The sequence below is a fragment of the Salvelinus namaycush genome, chromosome 5, assembly GCF_016432855.1.
Source record: "Salvelinus namaycush isolate Seneca chromosome 5, SaNama_1.0, whole genome shotgun sequence".
NCBI classification, from domain to species: domain Eukaryota; kingdom Metazoa; phylum Chordata; class Actinopteri; order Salmoniformes; family Salmonidae; genus Salvelinus; species Salvelinus namaycush.
Genome location: NC_052311.1, coordinates 16484682 through 16501390, shown reverse-complemented (window position 1 = coordinate 16501390; position 16709 = coordinate 16484682). Strand labels below are relative to the sequence as shown.

General features: G+C 45.1%; 1 protein-coding gene across 1 annotated transcript; it reads left to right on the top strand.

The window, feature by feature from the left end:
• Positions 1 to 1846: 1846 nt before the first annotated feature.
• On the top strand, positions 1847 to 8485 carry LOC120047400 (ATPase family protein 2 homolog). The gene is made up of 2 exons (XM_038992921.1): positions 1847 to 5010; positions 7430 to 8485. The coding sequence occupies exons 1-2, from the start codon at positions 4915 to 4917 to the stop codon at positions 7580 to 7582; spliced, it is 249 nt and encodes an 82-aa protein (XP_038848849.1). The 5' UTR covers positions 1847 to 4914; the 3' UTR covers positions 7583 to 8485.
• Positions 8486 to 16709: the final 8224 nt, after the last annotated feature.

Below are 16709 nucleotides of genomic sequence, written 5' to 3'. Positions count from 1 at the left end.
CTCTGTCCATCTTTCTTTGTCTCTCTTTTTCTGTTAAACTTTCCCTCTCTCTTTTTCTGTTCATCTTTCCCTCTCTCTTTCTCTGTCCATCTTTCTCTCTCTTTCTCTGTCCATCTTTCTCTATCTCTGTCCATCTCTCTGTCCATCTCTCGCTCTCTTTCTCTGTCTCTGTTTAGCTTTCTCTCTCTGTCTCTGTCTAGCTTTCTCTCTCTCTCTCTCTCTCTCTCTCTTTGTCTAGCTTTCTCTCTCTCCCTGTCCGTCTTTCTCTCTCTCCCTGTCCGTCTTTCTCTCTCTCTCTGTCCGTCTTTCTCTCTCTCTCTGTCCATCTTTCTCTCTCTGTCTTCATCTTACTCTCTCTCTGTCTAGCTTTCTCTCTCTCTCTGTCTGTCCATCTTTCTCTCTTTCTCGCTGTCCGTCTTTCTCTCTCTCTCTGTCCATCTCTCGCTCTTTGCCTCTGTCCATCTTTCTCTCTCTTTCTGTCCGTCTTTCTCTCTCTTTCTGTCCGTCTTTCTCTCTCTCGCTGTCCGTCTTTCTCGCTGTCCGTCTTTCTCTCTCTCGCTGTCCGTCTCTCTCTCGCTGTCCGTCTCTCTCTCGCTGTCCGTCTCTCTCTCGCTGTCCGTCTCTCTCTCTCTCTCACTCTCTCTCTGTCCATCTTTCTCCCTCTCTCGCTCTGTCCATCTTTCTCTCTCTTTGTCCATCTTTCTCTCTCTCTCTCTCTCTCTCTCTCTCTCTGTCCATCTCTCTCTCTCTGTCCATCTTTCTCTCTCTCTCTCTCTCTCTGTCCATCTTTCTCTCTCTCTCTCTCTCTCTCTCTCTCTCTCTCTGTCCATCTTTCTATCTCTCTCTCTCTCTGTCCATTTGTCTCTCTCTTTCTCTGTCCATCTCTCTCTCTCTCTGTCTGTCTTTCATTCTGTCTCTCTTTCAATTCAATTTAAGGGCTTTATTGGCATGGGAAATATATGTTAACATTGCCATAGCAAGTGAAGTAGATAATACACAAAAATGAAATAAACAATAAAACCTCTCTCTCTGTGTCTCTCGTTCTCTCTGTCTCACTGTCTCTCTGTCTATCTTGCTCTCACTGTCTATCTCTCTTGTCTGTGTAACTCTCTGTCTGTGTGTTTTAAGAGCACATGTTATTGCAGTTTTTCAGAGTTGGAACAGATGTTGGGTATTGTAAATACAGGTGCAAAGAGTGTTCCGGAAGCCCCTCGGAGTAATGAAAATGTTCCTGTTTTTTAATGGTGTAATGCCAAAAGTATTTCACAATTCATTTGAGGACAATGTCGCTTGAGACCCACACAGCTCTGCTGACAAGTGCCTGGGGATGGGGGAGTGGTGTTAAGTAGGCTACTTCTGGAGGGTGTTTTCCTGTCTAAAGGAAGTGTGGAACGTGTTGTAGGAGTGCAGATGGACACTTACATATCTAGTTACATAAATGACTTACTGTTGTTGTTGTTATCCTATCAAGACAATAATAAGACGCCCTTGAGGTCAGCAGGGGGAACCTAACTTCACCTCAACTAGACTTCTGTCAGTTTCCTCTGCCTGTCTGAAAACGGTAGGCTTTAACGGCCCAAATTCATCCACGGCAGTCATTTTTGAATGGTGTTAGTTGTAGTAGAATGCACCAGTGTCTTCGATATATTTACCTTGTGGTCTGTGGACTTGGCTCACGTTCTATCGGAGGATCATGTTGTTTTTCCTCAAGGGGTTGTTTCTTTTTAATACTCAGGGCCAGGGTGAGAGCAGGGCTGCTGGAGTTGACTCTTAATAAAAGGCCTTGAGTCGGGGAGGGCGTGTTTTGGGGCCAGATAATTGGGAACATCCCTTCTTCTTACCAGGCCACAGCCCTCATCTTCACTTTGTCTGCTCTTCCTCCCCAAGCCAATATTAGCAATGATAAAAGTAATTGCCGTCCCATACCTATTTTGGGTCCAGTTGCATTTTCTTCCAATGCGTATTCTTGGAAGTGGAGGGGCCCCCCATTCTCAATCCCCGCAGATTGCTGGTGAATTTGAAGCATTCAGCAAAGAACAAGTGGGAAAAAAGAGCGTCCACATAAGGTTCAAATTAAACTCTGTTGTGTTGCTTCTTTTTTCACTCCTAACAGGGCATCATATGTTTTCCTAACTAAACCAAATGTGTGCTGGGATCGAGCCAAGCCAAGCCAGAGGATAGAATCCCTGAAGCGAAAATGCTTGAGGCACATTGTTGAATGACATTTATTTAGCCTTTTGGCTATCCAGATTCCAGGCTGGATACCTCATTAATCAGGCTCATGAATATACTTGCTAACTAGGCATTTGCTAGGGATGTGTTTGTCTGTCTTTCCTTAGGTGTATTTGTTTAGTAGGTTATTCCTCAACCACTGTAGAATGTTGTGTCCAGCGATTGGTGAGAGAAATATCATTAGCTGGACGAAACGTTTGTCAATCCAGGAAGATTGAGCCTTATGAGTGCAGACTTTTCTATCTCATACCGTCGACAATATTGTGTTGAAGCGCCACAGACAAACGTTTTGGACTATGCACTTGAACACCTCTGACAGTGAACAGTAAGGTGAGAGGGTGCGAATGCTTTCATGGTCACCCCACTGTGAAGTGAGCTTCTTTCTCAAAGGCAAATAGATGTGGCCTGATGAACCAAGGCCTAACCTCCATTACCCTTTGACCATCCCTCTATCCCTGATGAGGAGGCTGAGCAGTGGAGGAGAAGACCATGAGGGGAGTTACGGGGGAAGAGACGGCTGGGTAGCAGATGTGGTAGCCCACATTCCCCCCTCTCCCCAGAAAATGTGCTTGCCTCCCCTCCTTTCTACTCTGCATGGTCCCAGGCTGAGGCAGATGTTTTTGTGCTGCTAGACGAAGATTCCTGGAGCTTTTAACGGAGAAGAGAAAAGACGTCCATGTCATCAGGCAGGGCCAGGCCAGGCCAGGTCAGGCTAAGTTGATGTGATGTGGGGGGACTCAGGGGAGAGGAGACTGTACGCAGCAAGGCCAGGGCCCGGGACCTGGAACACACTGACCTTGGCTGGCTCCTCTCTCTCTGTCGTCTGTCTCTCTCCGCATTAATTGTGTTTTTCTTTTTTCCCTCCGTCCCTTTTTTCAGTCCTCGTATCCTGGAACATATAAACAGGATGTAGTCTTGTCTGATCGTAAATCCTCTCTCGTCTGCCCTGGCCCCCAGTCCCCCCCGGTCCCTTGCCCCAGCCTCCAGGCTGAGTTGGAGCTAGGGCCATCTTAACCGGAGCTTGGACTGGGCGGGAAGGAGGAGAAGGGTGGTGATGGTAGAGGGCTGAAATTGAGTTTTTCCTGAGAAGAAAACTTTGTTTGTGGGTTCAGTGCGTCAGTTGTAATCATGCCTTCAGCCACCATGCAATTTGTTCATCAAATGCCTGCTATCCTACCTGCATGTCTTGGAATCTATACAACAAATGGTTATGAGTGGAGGCTACTCTAGTCGAGTGCAGGTTTTTCTGCAATGTTGTGAGGTAGGGTTCTTTAAAAGTCAGGCTGATTTACTCCTAGCAGCAGCTTTTAATTAAGCATTTTCACATTCATATTTGTAAAAACGATCTATTGCACAAAGAGTTCTACCAGCCTTATTCAGAATGTGCTTTGCCCTTGATCCTTGCACATCATTTCACTTATCTCATATTGGCTGGACTCGTGACATGTTTATCTAGTCTAGTCTTAAACATAGACTGTTTAAGACAAATTACCCACAACCCACAGGAAGAACCCTTTCTCCTTTGTGTTAAACACGCACTGTGAGGATCTTAGAGATTTCCCGAAATCTTAAAGAATAGCCAATCCAGAATTCAAATCCCACAGTATTCCATGAGACACTTGGAAAACAAGGCATTCTCCCTGTTCTAATCCTGACCTGTCAATGACACTAATGTAGCCTAGGTGATTGTCAAGCCCTATTCTCGCTCCCTTCCTCCTTCTAGCCTGATCCCTATCTTCGTCGCCAGTGCCAATGTGGCCTATTCATAAGCTATCATCACCCTGGCCCCTTGTACAGTCAGTCAGCATTCCAAGGGCCTACTCTATCTGTGGTTCATCGTTTTGTGACCCTACTCTGCAATGCCCAACACAAACTCAACATCCTCCGCTGATATTGATGCACAGATGAATTTATTTGTACGGTTGTCCTTTTGTGTTCTTTTTTCTACTCGGCAGGTGACGGAGTTGCCTCGAGTCAAGAGAGAGTTAATCTCAAACATAAAGCGTCAATTAAAGTTCCTCTCCAGCTTTTCTTCTTGGCTGTGCGTGTCCAATGTTCCCTGTTGAATTGAAAGAGTGAAGGAAAATAGCGTTCATTTAGAGATTAGGCATTCGTCAGGGATTCGTCATCACGACATGTCGGAGCCTGAGAGGTGAGGTGAAAGTTCTACTGTGTGAAAGTAAGTGTGTGTTTGGAGACGTGGAGCGGCTGCCAAGGACTTATGTGGGAAACTGTCCGTCACTGAAAGGCTTGTCGTTAGAAAAAGGAGGAAAGGGAGGCTTAGCCTATTGTTGACATTTTGACAATGTCTTGTCTCTGAAGACTAGCCTCGAGAAAAGTGGCAATACTGAACAACAGTCTTGATGTTCCCCTCAGGCCATAACTATCAATGTTTCAAACATGACTTACTGCAGCTAGGGCATCTTTCCTCCTAGTAACTGTACACATCATCCCAACATCTTAGACTTACAAAATGTCCATCTCTAACAATCAAGTTCTTTATCAGAATTGTCTCTCTTATTACCCACCATGCACTATTCTCTTTATACCACCCCAAACCTAGAGATTCGGAAACCTTGGTACATCAACAAATATGTTGATATCATTCTGGTCTTTTTACAGGGCTGAATGCATTGAGGAGTGCTCTCGACAAGTGGCTCCCAGCCATCGGACCTCCAATTAATGGGGACAGTGACGGTCACTTTCCAGGACCTTCAGTGGGCCATGTCGGAGGTCAAACCAGGTGCCATGAGGCAGGTCGCCATCGATGTCCCCAAGGTATGTTTGGATTATGGCCCTTTGGTTTCCTTTTTAGTTTAGAAACCAATTTAGTCTTTTCAAGGTCGGCATTAAAATGTCCTTTTAACCGCCATTAGACTTATAGAGTGACACAAAAGATGGAACAACAAATCTGCTGATGTCACCGGCACAATGGAAAGTGTCTTCTAGTCTCATGTTCAGAAACGTCAACAAACTTCCTCAGGGATTGAAAGATATCATTTTTTTACCTTTATTTAACTAGGCAAGTCAGTTAAGAACAAATTCTTATTTACAATGACAGGCTAGGAACAGTGGGTTAACTGCCTTGTTCAGGGGCAGAACGACAGATTTGTACCTTGTCAGCTCAGGGATTCGATCTTGCAACCTTTCGGTAACTAGTCCAAAGCTCTAACCACTAGTCTACCCTGCCGCCCCGCATCATCTCTCAGCAGCGAAAATTGCTTAATTACTCATTGGACTACCAGTCAATTTATTATACCAATAGTACAGTGAGGCATTAAGTAATTTGTGCATTAGACAAGATGCTTTCAGATCCCCAATGACTTTTGTTGACGTGCGGGGTTTAAACCGAGGAAACGTCGAATGGAAATGACCCACAGGCCATACTGCTGCCCTCCCTGAAACGGAGATGAATCACACACTCGGGGGAGATGGGGGGACAGCCATCCATGATGTTTTTGGACTTTGCATGTGCAAGACATAACGGACAGGAAGAGGCTATCATCATCTCCAGTACTAATTGAAAGCAGATCGGGTCGATGTCGGTTCCTGCCAGAGAGTGCGAGAGAAAAAAAGGCCCTTCTCCTCCTTCCTCCTAATGCTCCTCTGCACTGAGCTCACCCCGAGACGTTCATTTCTTGCGGCCAGTTCCTGGAAACAAAATAGGGACTTTAGTTTTTTCCTTCCCCCAGTGCACTGCAGCTGAAGGGTCTGCCGCAGAGCTCGGACTTGATTATATCCACATGAGTGCAAACATTTGTTTCTAATCCATTTATATAAGAAACTTCCAGTGGATCCCGGGTGAGGCGAAAGCAAGAGCAGAGCACGCCTCTCTCTCAGGCCGACCGGACCTTTAATATTTTGATCTGGTCCAGAGATACGTTCCGTTGTTCTTCTTCCTCATCTTTCTCTCCTCCAAGTTCTTGTCGGGAGAAGTACCCACCACAACTCCTCCTCCCACCCTCCTCCTCTCCCACCTCCCCAGCAACCCCATCAAAGCCCGGACCCTGAGAGGCTCCTTGTAAACTTCAGACAACAACAGTAAAAGATAATAACTGGGTCTCGGGGAGAGAAAAAGAGGCAGGGGGAATGAAATCGACACAGCAAGGTGTGACTCAAACGGCGCCCTCTAATTCCACATCCGCCATGTTCGTGACAAAAGCACCTTGGAATTAATGGTGCCTTTTTGTTACGCCAGCGCTATGTTCTTTTGTCTGCAGGAAACCTGAACAGAAACAAAACAAAATATGGGGGAGGGGGAGAAGAGGTGTATAAATCTTTACTGTGCACATCTGCTGCTAGCCTGGCACCTGAAGCTGCCTGATTTGATTTACACCCCATAGACTCTGGCAGGAGGAGGCTGTCTCTCTCTCTCTCGCACTCTCCTTCCATGCTCTCTCCCATGCTCTCTCTTCCCATCTCCCTCTCACCATCTTTATCATCGCTCTCTCCATAAATTGTTCAGCATGTGGTATTTACAGTATGTGGCCGGATGCCAGGTTTCCATTAGGTGCTCCGTTCCCGGGAGACGGCGCCGGTTGCCTGGGATGTGTTACCACAGAGGAAGGGAGGAACGGGGGGGGGGGGGGGGGGGGGGGGGCAGACAGACGAAAAGTCATGCTGATGAAGGGGGGGGGGGGGGGGGGACTGCTCTGGCCAACCCCTGCTTTCCTTATCTGTTTTATCTCCTGTAGTCGTACGCCTCGGCCCGTCATCTGTCAAAGGGACAGCTGCTGGCTCTGTTCAATGTCTGCTGATTCACCCTAAGCCCAGATCGGGCCCAATACTTTTCCTGACGTATACTACATTTTCATTTTCTTGTACTGTATGCCTATTATTCCAAATAATTCGCACAGAGCAAAAATACCAACAGTATTTCAGTGATTTATTTGATTGGATAATTGATTTATTACAGCTGTAGAGAGAAATAAACACTGGACAAACTGAAGCCACAACTTTCTTGCCCCACGATAAGGATATTATTTTTTAATTGAAAATCGTTGATCATGGAAAAGGTGTTAGTTTTCTTGAATCGGTTTCTAAAGAAGCTTTCATAACACTGCTGGACACCATGCTCCATTAAAACTGCCACCCTATACAGCCCATTGGGGACGTCTCTCTTTCCATTGTGTATGAAACCTCTGTATTCTTCTCTGTTTCCAGCTGTGTCCGAATTGTTTGTCTGTTTCCCTTGCAGGTGCGCTGGTCGGATGTGGGAGGCATGGAGCAGGTGAAGCCGAAACGTAAGCAGGCGGTGGAGTGGCCTCTCAGGCACCCCGAGGCCTTCACCTGCATGGGCATCCAGCCCCGTAAAGGAGTACTCCTCTATGGATCCCAGGCTGCTTCATGATCTCCAAGGCTCTGGCCAACGAGAACGGACTCAACTTCCTTGCCTTTAAGGTGATGATCATTCAAAGTTTGATTGTTGCCTGTATTCTCCACCAGATGGTCAATGTACAGGCAGGGAAGAGTCCATTTTAGTCCTTTCTACACCTACAGGGTTCCCTAAATCCCACCCCTTTAATGCATACTTTAGTTTTGCAGTTGCATTGTGTGCATTGCCTTCAAGCACAGTTCCTTTTCTTATGGCTGACAGCATGGACCTTTGACGTTTCCACAACTAGGGAGATTCTGCAACTATAGATAGTAAAACTAGTACGGCTTCTTTCCGTTTTCCAAAACATACTGTACTTAGCTATGGCCAGTGATTTACCACCGGCAGCCATTGTCTTGGCTTTACCCCAGTTAAAAAACAGGGATGTGTCCCTGATTATCTCAAGGACCTCAGAATCTTTGGCTTCCTTGGAGGCAGACCTACAGGCCTCCTCACTTGACCCCTCTGACCCCATGTTTGTCCTTTTCATTCATCACCCCATCCCGTCTTCTCCCTTCTCTCCCTCCACCCCAATTCACAACTATCCACGACACCGTCCTCATCCCACCCCTCTCCCTCGCCCTGCTCTGTCCAGGCCCCTTGATGGAGATTGATTGATCACTTCACTGATTGTTAATTGCCGATTATTTTGGAAGCTGTTGCCGGGTGCGATGGGGCTGTGACAGAAACTGTCAGCCAGCCTGATTCGATTGGGTCAGTGGTAAAAGATAGTGGATAGGCTGTAATATAACAAAGGAAGACTTACCTTTTAAAGACTGCTTACAGTGTAAAATTCTCTTAAAGGTTTTTCTCATAGATGCTATTTGTGAATAACGTCCAACCCAAATTGTTCATATTATGTTACACTTGATGTTTAAGCAAAATAAAATAGTAAGAAGTTGGCTAATACTTTTTCAATGACAAAATCATAATGTATTTTTCCCCAATGTGTTAGCTTTGCCTCCGACACATCACCCTTGCGTCACCATACTTCTAGATGCATACTACTAGATGCGTCGTGTACAGTAAAACCCTAACACTCTATCAAAATGTTTTCACACACCAATATGACTGTTACTCTAGCCAAATAGAAATGTAGCTACATAGAATATAACCCTCCCAGTGAGTAGCTGGCTAGAGAAATCAACAGATGAATGAGTCAGTCTCCACAACGTGGTCGTGTTCTGAGGAAACAAAAGGCGTCGTCTCCCTGCCAGCCCAGAGGTGTTGAAGAGGGGGGATTGCAGGGGGAGGAAGTGCGTCCCGACGGCCTGAGTGGATGTTTATCCGCCTCGGAGGGAGGGAGAGTGCAGAGTGGCCCCATCAACCTTACTTACCCTACCTCCTTTGTCCTCTCTGCCTTCCTTCTTAATGATCATTTTTCCCTCTCTTCCCCTTAAATAACGGGTTGTCAAAAAGTTCTCAGTGGTTTGTTCATTGAGGTGTGTTCCTGTCAGATATTAAATAGTGGTCTAGTTTTGCTTGTGGTTAGCTAGGTTAAATGTTATTGAGCATGTATTACTAGTGTTATAATGATATGAATGAATAGTTATAGCCTACTGTATAACTAGGGTCCTCGTACGGAAATCTCCTGGTACTACAATGAATCACTGGACAGGAGAACCAACTTCCCTCTCGGTCTTTCAGGGTCCAGAGTCAGTAAATATGTAGGGGAGTCTGAGAGGGCTGTCAGAGAGGTGAGTACCAGGCCAACTTTCATTGTCTATCATATACCCATTACACTAGGAACATAAGGACTACTTCTGCTTAGAGGAAATTGCTTTAATATTCTACACTCTAATGTATATGCAATTACTGTATATTAATACCTCTCATATGTCGATACCAGGTCAGAGCTGTCACCCCCTCCATTGTGTTCTTTGAGGTTGTCCCTCTTACTGGAGAAAGAGGAATGTAGATATTTCATCTCAGAAATGAAGTTCAAAACTTTTTCTACCTGATAAACGTAATACTGCAGTATGCAGATGACCACGACACGGCAACTGCTTGCAAGCACATCTTATTCTGAAAACTGGAAGCACGTATCAAGCCTAAATGAATGGGAAAGATAGGCACCATTTTTAATCATCAGCCTAGTTCAATACACTGAATGGCATGTATTATCCCCAATTACTCGTTGAATGACTGAATGTCTACGTTACCACAATAATTACATTATCAGTGTAATTATTGTACAGTGTAAAGCCGGCTGTGGAGTTCCCATGGAGTCAGTCCACTAGTGCTTTGCTATCAAAGCGCGTGCACACATACACTGACACACAGACGAGTCAGTCTGTCCGGAGACTCTTCAATGGGATGGCACTGGGAACGTCTGTGGTTTCAGGAAGAAGACAAAACGGCCAGAGAGAGGACACAGGCTGCGACAAACAAGCGCTTCATTGTGCACGCCACAGCAGATGGGGGAAGCCAAATATGAGGCGTACTTCCCGGTAAACCCCCACGAAAGTCAATGGTGAAGGAACAGATAAAAGACCCCTCCAGATATGGTTCAAACGTGGCGTTCCCTCAAGCCTAATTGGCCAGGGCTTCAGATGGGTCACAGTGTCCTTTCTTAACAAAACCATTTTGTCATTAGTGCATGTAGGGTGACATTTTGTATCTGCTTACTAGGACTGGGAATTGCCAGGGACCTCACGATGCGAGATTATCACCATACTTAGGTGCCGATATGTATTGTGTTTCTCACGATTCTATATGTATTGCGATTTGAGACCGTGGTTTTATTCTGAGTCGATGCTCCAAACATATTGCTTACTGTATGTCTGCTGCAGAGAGACAAGACAGCATGAGAGGCTACATATCAGAGTTGGGGGTCAACTTAAGTCAAATCAGGAATGGACTGGATATGGTGTTCGACCTGACAAAATGCCCCACTTACACACTAGCGATTTTCTCATCTGAATTTCCATTGATATCACTGAATTGACTGGATTTGAAGCAGTTATTTGGCCACGACTCTGCAGTTGCCTTTCAAAATGACTTGATGCAGGGGAGTCAGTCAGTTCACTGCAGCAGAGCTCATATCTCCAGGCCACTGGCCATTTAAAAAATGCACTTAGCAGTGATCTATAAAGGTTATTTATTGGTCTTAACTTCCCGCATTTAATCAATGAAGTGGCTTCATTGCTCATGAGCTGGAATTTAACTGTTGACACTGCCTGGGCTAGAGATGGAAGAGTGATATTTTGTGTTTTCCTTTCTTGACATGAAGCACCAGTAAATCTTCAAGCCTACCTGCCATAACTGCCCAAATCTGTTGGAATGAGTTATCTGATAGTGAGAGAGAAAGACAGAGAGCGAGACAGTAGAGAGTCTGAGACCGACAGAGCGAGAGACAGACAGATTAAGGGGAGAGAGGAAATGACGGAGGCATTGGGTCCAGAGAGAAAGCACGAGAGCGAGAGAATGGAAGATCGAGAGGGCAAGAGAAAGAAACCAAACCTTGGATGAGAGGCAGAAGCAGCCATGGCAGATTTCTCCCTTTGTCATGAGGCCTTTTCCCTATTCCTCCCAGGACCATAACTCACTGACAGGCCTCTTTTGTGTTTCTCTGTGGCCTTCTCTGTGGTAATGACGTGTGGCACTTACGCTGGCTCTGTGAACAGAGACAGTAAGAGTGTGTGTGTGTGTTTTTGGTTTTACTGTCCTTGTGGGGTCCAGAAGTCCTTACAAGAATAATAAAATAAGGAAAATTCTGGCAAGTGGGGACATTTCGCTGGTCCCCACAAGGAAAAACTGTTAGGGGTTTGGGTTTAGGGTAGGGTTAAGTAACAGGATTTTGAATGGGAATCAATTGTTTGGTCCTCACAAGGATAAACCAAATGTGTGTGTCTGACAGCGATGGGGAGCACGAGAGGGAGGGAGAGACACTGCACTGTGCTATGGAAAATAAACACCTTACTATTTCTCAGTGCAGGGTGCTGGGATCTGACAACTTGAACAGATACATTTTTGGTTAAAACACATATCTCTCCTCCCCTATCCCCCCCCCCCCCCCCCCCATTCTGTACTCTCTCCCCTTCCTCTTCCCCTCTCCTCTTTGCTCTCTCAGTTTGTTGGGGTCTGCTGGCGTTGGGGACCGGGTCCTGGCTCAGCTCCTGACAGATAGCTGGGGGACGTCGCCGTCCTGGCCACAACCAACCGGACTGATATGAGAGATAAGATAGAACGAGCAGAGAGTTCCTGCTCTCCCTTTCTCTCTCTATCTTTCTGCTTCCCATCCTTCTCTTCCTTATCCCCCCTCTATCTCCTAATGAAACTTCCTGAGTGCTGATCAAAGACAGAGCCTGGGCCTTGTCAAAACACACCCAGGAAAAAATGGCCTTGCGCTTTAATTTAAGGGTTTTCATTCTCTGTATCCTTCTTTCTTTTAATTTTCTCTCTGTATTCTTCCCTCATTTCATTCTCTGTCTGTATCCTTCCCTCTTTTCATTCTCTCTGTGTCCTTCCCTCATCTCCCTCTTTTCTGTCTTTCTCTCTCCCCATCTATGTACTAACTCTATGTGAACATACTCTGCTTTCTGAAACGTAATCTTATGTCTGCTCTTATCGTAACGTGGAGTGATTAGGAGGGGGAAAACTTAAAACTGCTGTTATAGTAGACATTTTGACTCCTCCAATATCTGACAGGTGGCTACAGAGCCCCCATGGTGGGAAAGACCCTCACAGTGCTCCCTTATGGACAGTTGAACAGCTGGAGGTCCCCTCCAGGGCCACTGTTGGAGAATTTACACTTCCCTGGCCTTCCTAGCAACTGAAGAGCATTTCCTTCCTTCCTCCTCCCCTCTACTGCCTGGCCTGCCACTCTAAGCTCTGTTAGCAGTGGGGGGTCGAGCCCCTGGGGGTGGTGGGGGGGGGCATGAGAAACCCCAGGCATCTCCAGCAGCCCCACCAAGCTAACCCTGCTGCTGCTGTCAGGAAGCAGGGGTCCTAGGTAGCTGAGAAATCAGAGTGGGGTGGCGCTATTTGAATGTGAATCACATTAGCCGTGATGGGAAATGCAAGCCACCAAATGTAGTTGCAATTTTTAGGGATCCCCTGCCTAGGGCTGGCACCCCGCTTCCACTCCCGAACCACCCACTGTTGCACCCCTCCACCACTACCCACAAACTGTCAACACACAGGAGAAGGCGGCCCTTTCCATGAGAATGGCATGATATGATGAGACAAATGAAGATTAATGGGATGTTTGTGTGTCAATGAGGCACATTGTCGGCAGATTTATGGAGCACAGGGACTTCTGGGTCCTTGTTGGTTTGATGGACATAGTGGTAGAGGGAAGGAGAAAGGCAGGGAGGGAATGACATGGAGAGACGGGGAGTCTGAGTGTACTTATAGCATAGTTTGGGTGGGTCTGCTGTTGGTCTCTCAGCCACTAGCTGAGTCAAGTGTCTACTTCCTAATTATCTACCTCCTTTAGCCAGCTTTTAGAACTGGCTCTGCTGTGCAAAGGAAGCGCTCCATTTGATCTATGTGGCATCTGTTAGGATTCAATTACTGCAAATCTCTTGTGATAGCATGGAATTATTGACATCAATGCTTGATTTTTATTTTCACCAATAAAATGCATGAAGTTTTTCCCTCAAATAATTCATACAGCTTAGACTATTTACACAACTTGTTTGTATTAAACTACTGTTACTTTCATACCGGAATTTAATCATACAAGTTACTTCATTCATTCCCCTTTGTCTGGTGCTTTTTGCCCCCAAAATGTCCACAGTTCAACAGGCCTTTGTATTGCACCAATCATCCTGTCCCACCTTTGACCCATTTTGAGTCTCCTGTGATGATTGATGAGTGGCACCAGGATATTTACCCAGCCTGCTTTGGGGAAGACCCCCCTAGCTTTGTCTCACACTCTCTCTCTCACACACACACACACACACACACACACACACACACACACACACACACACACACACACACACACACACACACACACACACACACACACACACACACACACACACACACACACCTCTCATGTTTCACCTCAACACTGTGAAGAAAGTCACTTCATTAACATTTCGGGCACCCACCCTAATTGAAGTTGTATGCAAAATGTTTACATAGCATATCCATAGGCCACTTGTTCATTTTTTAAATTGTATTTATGTTATTTAACCTTTAATTAACTAGGCAAGTCAGTTAATAACAAATTCTTATTTACAATGACGGCCTAGCCCGGCCAAACCCGGATGACGCTGGGCCAATTGTGCGCCGCCCTATGGGACTCCCAATCACGGCCGGATGTGATACAGCCTGGATTCGAACCAGGGACTGTAGGGACGTCTCAGTGCCTTAGACCGCTGCGGCACTCTGAAGCATTGAGGAAGGATAATGTTGGTTTGTTATTCTACTGAATAGCCTGTTTGTTTACCCTAATATGTGTTGAGCTCCCTCCGTTCTGTCAGGAGAAAGTTACAGTATATGTGATTACTGCCAGATGGAGTTTTTTTGGAACCAGAAGTTACAAAATGGGCTCTTATCAGATCTGTGGAAAACAGATGTGTGGTGTGGCATGCACTTAAAAAAAATCCCCTCCCAACACTCTAAATATGGCTTGTGTAGTTTCTCTTGTGAACAGGAGATGGCGCCACATCGGATACTGTTCTGCCGTAAACAATTGTGTGAGTATTACTCTTGTAGACTTTTGCTTTACATACTTTAATCTAAACATGTTAATGTTTTGCTGGCTCCATTCGCTATTAGCTTGTTCTACACAATGACATTTAGCATTCTATGATGGCAAGAGTGTAGGCTAAGTGTGCACAAATAAAGGCACACATACTGGAGATTTCAAAGTTATTCTAGAGGTTGGAACCCTAGCACATACTGCCCTTTAGTTATCTCTGAGAATTGTGTAATTTTACACAGTCTACATGTCACCATTGGTAATTGGTATGCCTCCATTGCGTATCTTGACCAAATCAATGGTCCTTTTCAGCGTTTTAATCATCAGCCTAATAATTGCACCTTCCCAAAGAGCCGTTTAAACCTCCAAAATGTACCAAAATACCTCCCCCAGTAATTTCTTAATTTCCACACATGATTGCAAAGTTACGGAATCTGACCCCCCCTGACCTGTTCTTCTCAGAACCATAGGGTGGAAAAAAGAGAGGAAAATGGTTTCTAACTCATTGCATACCTCCTAGTACCTTTAAGGGGGAAGGAAAACACATCCGAGTAAAAGCAAAGGTTTAACTAAGTTTAAAACTCCACCACCGGATCACAACGTTAGTCATGCCTTGTGTTTGCGTACGCTGTAGATAAACTGGACTTTATCTGTATATGCAAACAAACAGGTCACTGAACATCTGTCACTATCTTTCTAGCCAACGGTTAACGTTGAACATTTCTAATTGTAATCACAGTGTAATTGTCCTAGACTATAATTTGTGGGCCAGTTTGTAAATATCTGAATACCAGTTTACTGTAGCCTTATAGCTTCAGGTTACAAAGAATGTGCCTTGACCTTTTGTAAAGTTCAGTGTAGTCTTTGGTGTATTTGTGAAATGTATTGTATCACAGCATTGCCTGATGATGTCAATGTTGTTTTGCCTAGTAGACCTGACCACAGCCAATCACCATTCATGTAGATGGCATTCCCAGGCATCCATTATAGACTTTGCTTTTAAGTGCCATTGTTTTTGGTGACAGCAGTGCATTTAGTCTGTTTTAAAAGGTGTCTTCAACTCTCCCCTGACCTTTAGCCAGATGTAAACATTGTCATGTTTTATAAATCTCCTTTGGCTCTACACCCCAGCATGGGGAACTATCAACTATCCACCTAGCAGACACTGGTCATGGGTGACTCTCACAGTTTGAATGACACACACCTCCTGTGTTGCCACTCATCCAACAGAAGGCTACCTGGGCCCAAACTTGACCTGGCAGGAAATTAATCTTCTCTAAAAGAGTGTGGTAATAAGCCCACCAGTCAAAACAGGTCATATTTACTGTGTTGGTTATCATATCCCAGCTTTTCTCTCTGTTTCTCTTTTTCATTATCTGGCTTGTTCTATATCTCTCTCTATCTCTTTGTGCTGTTTTTAAAGGATTAGTGTTCATTCACTGTTTTCCTGACTGTACACTTCTCAACAGGGTGGTGGTGCACAGCACAGGATGTCTCTCTGAAAGCTTGGCTGGCAGTGTTATCTCAAGGTATTAGTATCTCTGTTTACTGGTAAATGATACAGCAGTTTACCCCAGTTCTCACTCCTTCGCCTCGTTTCGCCCGTCGAAAGCAGTTACGTAAAAAGACACTAAGCTCTAAGTATTCGTGCATTCATGCAGTATGTGTCTGAAGTAGTTTTGTACAGTTGTACTCCGAGAAACCAAGATGATTTGGCTTTGTGGATTAGAAAAACCACAGTGGCAAACGAAAACAAATGGTGGATTTAATTCCCAAGACTTTGTGTGTGTTTGTGTGCCCAGGTAATGGGATACCAGCAGGGGAGGGATGAGCTCTGGGAGGGGTGTGTGTGTTCGAGGGTGGGGGCGGGGGGTTAGGATCCCCAGGCAGGTATCAAACTTCAAGGGCTGTATTAGTGTCAAATAACACGAGTGCTCCCCCCCAATTGATCAGGATATCAAAAACTCTGATCACACCATGCACACACATATACTGGTTTTAAATAAATACTTAAGATGACAGTTTATTTTTGAAATGTCATATTTTTGTTGCTTTTCAAACAGTGGCTTTGTATTATTGACCCCACAAGTATAGTATATGCATTTATTAAATCTCAATGTTAAATTAAAATCTCCCTACCATCATATCTAAGCCAATATGACACCAATGTCGAGGAAAATTAGCAAATCAACTTGATTGAAGGTACACAACACATTCCCCGCCTCTCGTTATGATTCGTCTGGCGGTTACCGAGAACCACTTACCGGATTAGCATTAGGGAAAAAAAATAATTTCTTGCCCCGACCTAGCTCAATATCTTGGCATCAGATCAGAACGAGACTACAGGTCCATGAAGTCATTATTAGACTTTGCACATTTCGGACTGAATAATTTTGTTGGGGCAACAGTTTTGATTACATTTATAATTTAACGCTCTCACATGCT

Bases quoted from the DNA above. Each gene is read 5' to 3' on its own strand.
- LOC120047400 (XM_038992921.1), top strand. From the start codon at position 4,915: ATGGGGACAGTGACGGTCACTTTCCAGGACCTTCAGTGGGCCATGTCG. The intron at 5,011-7,429 runs GTATGTTTGGAT...TTTCCCTTGCAG, and splicing joins TCGCCATCGATGTCCCCAAG to GTGCGCTGGTCGGATGTGGG.